This window comes from Babylonia areolata, chromosome 26 (assembly GCF_041734735.1).
Source record: "Babylonia areolata isolate BAREFJ2019XMU chromosome 26, ASM4173473v1, whole genome shotgun sequence".
Classification (NCBI taxonomy): domain Eukaryota; kingdom Metazoa; phylum Mollusca; class Gastropoda; order Neogastropoda; family Buccinidae; genus Babylonia; species Babylonia areolata.
The window spans coordinates 44,624,256-44,630,278 of record NC_134901.1 but is presented as its reverse complement, the minus strand read 5'-3'; the positions used below and the strand labels follow the sequence as shown (position 1 = coordinate 44,630,278).

Below are 6,023 nucleotides of genomic sequence, written 5' to 3'. Positions count from 1 at the left end.
TTGGTGGATGACTGTGAGTAGAGGTAAAGTTTGGTGGAAGACTGTGAGTAGAGGTTGGTGGATGACTGTGAGTAGAGGTAAAGGTTGGTGGATGACCGTGAGTAGAGATAAAGGTTGGTGGATGACTGTGAGTAGAGATAAAGGTTGGTGGATGACTGTGAGTAGAGGTAGAGGTAAAGGTTGGTGGATGACTGTGAGTAGAGATAAAGGTTGGTGGATGACTGTGAGTAAAGGTTGGTGGATGACTGTGAGTAGAGGTAAAGGTTGGTGGATGACTGTGAGTAGAGATAAAGGTTGGTGGATGACTATGAGTAGAGATAAAGTTGAGATAAAGGTTGGTGGAAGACTGTGAGTAGAGGTAAAGTAGAGGTAAAGGTTGGTGGAAGACTGTGAGTAGAGGTAAAGTAGAGGTAAAGGTTGGTGGATGACTGGATGTGAGTAACTGTAAAGACTGGCGGATGACTGATGGATAGACGAACACCGGCTGATGAGATTGGAGGAAAGGTTCAGTGGATTGTTGGCCTGGAGGTAACGTGTCCGCCTAGGAAGCGAGAGAAACGAGTGCACTCATTCGAACCCCACACTCCCCAACATTTTCTCCCCATCCACTAGACCTTGAGTGGATGGTCTGGACGCTAGTCATTCGGGTGAGACGATAAACCGAGGCGGTCCCGTGTGCAGAAAGCGCTTAGCGCACGCAAAAGAAACCACGGCAACAAAAGGGTTGTCCCTTTGAAGCTTTCGGTATCTCTCTGTTCCAGCGGATTCAGTTCTTCGTTGCCGGAGTCGGTGATGAAGCCCTGAGCAACAGACTTCTAATGTACCTGTACCATTCCGGATGAAAAACGGAATAACGAAGCCATAAGAATTCTCCCTTGACTGGTTCACCAGAGAGTGTTGTGGGCTTCCTTCAACAAAACTGTAACGCAGTCTGATGCGATGTCAACGTCACCGATTGGAAACTGAAAAAAATTCGTTCCCTTTTTTTCTTGGTGAATGCGTAAATACAGATGGTGCTGACAGTGTAGGTATCACTTTGATTCGGAAAGAACACTCATGAACACAAGCTGTGCTGACAGTGTAGGTCTCACTTCGATTCGGAAAGAACACTCATGAACACAAGCTGTGCTGACAGTGTAGGTCTCACTTCGATTCGGAAAGAACACTCATGAACACAAGCTGTGCTGACAGTGTAGGTCTCACTTTGATTCGGAAAGAACACTCATGAACACAAGCTGTGCTGACAGTGTAGGTCTCACTTTGATTCGGAAAGAACACTCATGAACACAAGCTGTGCTGACAGTGTAGGTATCACTTCGATTCGGAAAGAACACTCATGAACACGAGCTGTGCTGACAGTGTAGGTATCACTTCGATTCGGAAAGAACACCCATGAACACAAGCTGTGCTGACAGTGTAGGTATCACTTCGATTCGGAAAGAACACCCATGAACACAAGCTGTGCTGACAGTGTAGGTATCACTTCGATTCGGAAACAACACTGACGGGTGGGATCTCTGGACGGTTGTGCAGAAACAAACGGTTGTTCATCAGTGAACTTAACTCTGAACCAGTATGATCACTGACAGCTGGCTGGCGACGGATGGCTCCCAGCTTACAAACACAACAACAGCAGCAACAGAAGTAGACTACGGGAACATGAGCACCACACAGGTCACGGAGCAAACCTTTGCGCAGTACGGCGACACGAGTCCAAGGCAAAGTCCACAGCAGCAGTCCTTCCTGCACTACGAGATCGGCGAGACCTTGTGGAGGGTGGTCCCGCCTTTCATCCTGGCGCTGGGCACGTTCGGCAACGTGATGACCGTGCTGGTGATGCGGGCCATGAGAGGGGACGGGGGTGGTGGTGGTGGCGGGGGTGGGGGTGGTCCGTCCGCCGACCCCAGCATGTTCGTGTACTTCCCGTGCCTGGCAGTGTGCGACCAGATCGTCCTGACGGTGGGCCTCAGCCGTCTGTGGGCGAAGAGCGCCTTGCTATACGACGTGAGGACCGTGCATGCCGCAGTGTGCAAGCTGCACAAGTTCGCAGTGTTCTCCGCGGGCAGGATGGCCACCTGGATCCTCGTGGCCGTGACGTCACAGCGCGTCATGACCGTGATGTGGCCGCTACGTCAGAGGCTGAGCAGCACGGCGCGGAGAGCCAAGGGGACGGTGGCGGTGATCGTGGGGGTCTGCTTGGTGCTGGACTCGGGCATCTTGGCGCAGTACACCCTGCTGAAGAACCGCAAGGGGCAGACCAAGTGCTGGGCGGTGAAGGACGACCCCGCCGCGGCGTTGTACGAGGACGAGGTGTACCCCTGGCTGAACATCGTCACGGGCTCCCTCCTGCCCCTCTCCCTCCTCGTGCTCAACAACGTCGTCCTGGGGGTCAAGGTCACCCAGGCTCTCCGCGCCTCCAGGCACATGACTGATGCTGAGCAGTCTGCCACGCGGAGCAGGCAGGCCTCCTCCCTGTCCCTCACCCTCATCGTCACCTCCCTCACCTTCGTCATGCTGACCTCGTCCATCCCCGCCGGGTTCTTCGTCAAGAGGTTCTACCTGCCCTCCGTGTCGTCAGACGGACAGCTGGAGGCGGACCTGGACTTGTCCAACGCGGTGCTGGACCTGCTGTGGTACTGCAACAGCGCCGTCAACTTCTACCTCTACTTCCTCACAGGACCCACATTCCGTCGGCAGGCCACATGTCTGCTGAGCTCCCTCCCTCTCCCGTGTCGGCCCCGGGGACAGCCTTCTTCCGCAGCGATAAGGAACGACTCGGCTTCTTCTTCAGCGTCCGCTAAGGACCCAGTCCGGCACTGACGCTGGTAACCCTGTGACCCGTAACGATGACCCGTAACGAGGCGACACCCCTCTCTGCCTTGTGTGTATTCTGTTTACGCATACCCAGATTCAAAAACTCCACTGTTGGCCGTCGTTCTTTCTCTGTCTCTGGACCTTGCGATTGGAATGAACTTCCTCTTTCGCTTCGTCAAGTCTCCACACTCAGCTCTTTCAAGTCTGGCCTTAAAACCCACCTCTTTCCAAAATAGCTTCCCTTGCCTGCCCTTCCTTGTGTTGAGTTTCTACAGTTTTAGAGTTATGCATGCGTGTGAATGACTGGTGCGAAAGCGCTTTGATTTGTCTCTGCACAAGATTCAGCGCTATATAAATACCATTATTATTATTATTATTATTATTTAAGTCCCGTCACACATGTCGGTGCCTTGTGTGTCTTCTGTCCTTGGTGACTGAAACATCGGTGTTCTGTGTGGGATTGTATGATATTAATTAATCAGTTCCGTTTGTATTGTGTAAAGGGAAACTTCACCTTAACAGCGAAACATTGCTCCCTTTTATTTACAGCGCCACCACGCGAAGCCACGAACGATAATTTCAGGAAAGTCGACCATTGGTCGTTGAATTCAGTTCTCCATTTTTGTACTTCTTACACACCTGCCCACCGCAAAGACATGAGTGTTGAGAAAACACAACCCATCTGTGTTTACAGGACAAAAACAAAACAAAAACGTGGTTGGGACATGAAATGATTACATGTTCCATCGGTTTAATGCGATATATGAAACGGACCGTTGGGGGCAATCTGTCAAAAACAAAAACAAAAAGGCAAAGTATAATGAACTAAAAGATATCAATATTACTAGTCTAAAGTCCTTTCCTAAAGGCAAAGTATAATGAACTAAAAGATATCAATATTACTAGTCTAAAGTCCTTTCCTAAAGGCAAAGTATAATGAACTAAAAGATATCAATATTACTAGTCTAAAGTCCTGCTCCTCTGAAGATCTGGTTAAACACTAAGTTTAGCACGTGATATTGAGCAACAACAACAAAAAATCGCGAAAAAGAATAAAAGAAAATTGAAGCTCTCTGTATTTTTATGGGTGGAAATGGAACTGAAGTATTCGCCAAGTTATTGTTTTCCACCACTATCAAGTTGTTCTACACAAAAACACTCACATTCACTGACTCACACACACACACACCTAATTACCAACCCACACCCGCACACGCACACTATTGTACAATGTCACAACATGCACAAACAATGAACTATATTCAACACTTCGGCTGGAGGCCTTCATCCGCGGATTTCACAGAAAAGAAAACCCCACAGTATCCAGCTTTTTTTCTTTTTTTCGATCTACGCCCACTGCCAACACGACCACGCCCCCCTACCTGTCGACGTACTTTGTAGAGTGTAATCCTCAACAGGATAACCAGAATCACATTGCACATACCGAATTCTTTTGCTTAATGTCAATAATGAATCTTGAAGTCTTGGACTGTTAGTTTTTCCAGACTGCAAACAAAATACAAAGTCAGGAGTCAGCATGATCACAAACACGAAGGGATTCTTGGACAGGTACAACACGACGAAGTTAGTTTGAGCACGGATGGATACCCTTAACTCTTTCCATACGAACGGCGAAAGAGACGACGTTAACAGCGTTTCACCCCAATTACCATCATCAAAACATTGCAAGCGGAAGGCTCTTGTACTGAAGACGTGAATGTTGACAAAGAATACCACAATTCTGACGACGGAAGCTAAAGGTTGGGTCATTCAGACACCCACTGGACATCCGAGGGGTCTGTGTAGAGGAGAAGAGAGGACTGGCCGTACAGAGTGAGTTAAACGGCATCAATGGTTTGAGCTGAAACCAACGTCGCATGACATCATCACGGAAAACCCCACTGCAGAACCACTGATCTAAAAATAGTTGGATACCGCATACCTTCTTTGAGTCCTTTCGCTAACTGAAGCCAGTGGAAGTGTTCGATCAACCATTTTACTATTCGTGTCAGTATACTGGTTTTTACCCCTGGGTACAATCTGACTGGGCCGGATTAACTCCGGGGTCTTTCTAGACTCCGAGGGTCAAATTGGCCTGGTCAGAACTGCCCCCCCCCCCCCCCCCCTCACATCCTCTGGTTGTTAGGTGTGAGGATGGTAATTATTCTGGGCCAGCTGGAAATTACCCCCTGTGGATGAATTTAGCCCACTCAGAATTGAACCCCTTTCTTACTTTTATTCTACTGTGCTGTCCTTGACACACACACTCGTCCTGATTTACACACACACACACACACACACACACACACAGAGAGAGAGAGAGAGAGAGAGAGAGACGCTCCCTCCATCCTGTCGTTCTGATGCGTCATATATTGTGGTGTTTGTGTCATTATTGCCGTGACTGTACCTTCGTCATAGTTCTGATAATGAAAGCGATGATGAAGGTGGTAAGGGTGATGATACTTATGGTCTCTCATCGTCGTCATCATTAACAGCGTCATAAAAATCATGTTTTCATTACGTATTATGCCCACTTGGAAAAAAAAAAGCAAAAAAAGCTTTACTACAGAATAGTATACCATGTATTGTTATCATTTTCAAAAGCTATGCTCATGTATATTACTTTTATTGTATAAGTGTTTATTTATGTGTGTGTAGGGGTATTTTTGTCACATATATATATATGTGTGTGTGTGTGTGTGTGTGTGTGCGTGTGTGTGTGTGTGTGTGTGTGTGTGTGTGTGTGTGTGTGTGTGTGTGTGTGTGTGTGTGTGTGTATTTGTGATTATTACTACTACTGTATAAGTGTGTGTTTTTTTGTATATGCAAGGGTATTCGTGTGTGTGTGTGTGTGTGTGTGTGTGTGTGTGTGTGTGTGTGTGTGTGTGTGTGCGTGTGCGTGTGTGTCTGTGTGCGATCGTACACTGGGGCAGTAGCCTAGCGGTAAAAGTCCGCAAATCTACGTCTAAACTGCTCTGAATCACTAAGTGACCATCGATTGGGGGGTGGGTGGGTGGGATTAGTGTTGGGTGTGTGCGTGTGTTTGTGTGTGCGCGTACGTGTGTGCAGTGTGAATGTATTTGTGAGTTTACGTGCGTACATGTCATTTTGTTCCAAGTGTTTTCTATGGTAATCGAATGCGTCGTCATTGCTGTTACTGGTGGTGATGAAAACGATGATCAAGATGATAATAGTGATGAAGGTTATCA

The 6,023-nt window shown here is 47.9% G+C and overlaps 1 protein-coding gene across 1 annotated transcript; it reads left to right on the top strand.

Moving 5' to 3' along the window:
* The first annotated feature begins 1,575 nt into the window (after positions 1–1,575).
* LOC143300332 (uncharacterized) lies at positions 1,576–2,820 on the top strand. Its single transcript, XM_076613932.1, has one exon. It carries the CDS (start codon positions 1,576–1,578, stop codon positions 2,818–2,820), a length of 1,245 nt encoding a protein of 414 aa, XP_076470047.1.
* The last annotated feature ends 3,203 nt before the right edge of the window (positions 2,821–6,023 follow it).

Excerpts from the sequence above, each read along its gene's own strand:
- LOC143300332 (XM_076613932.1), top strand. The coding sequence starts at position 1,576 with ATGATCACTGACAGCTGGCTGGCGACGGATGGCTCCCAGCTTACAAAC.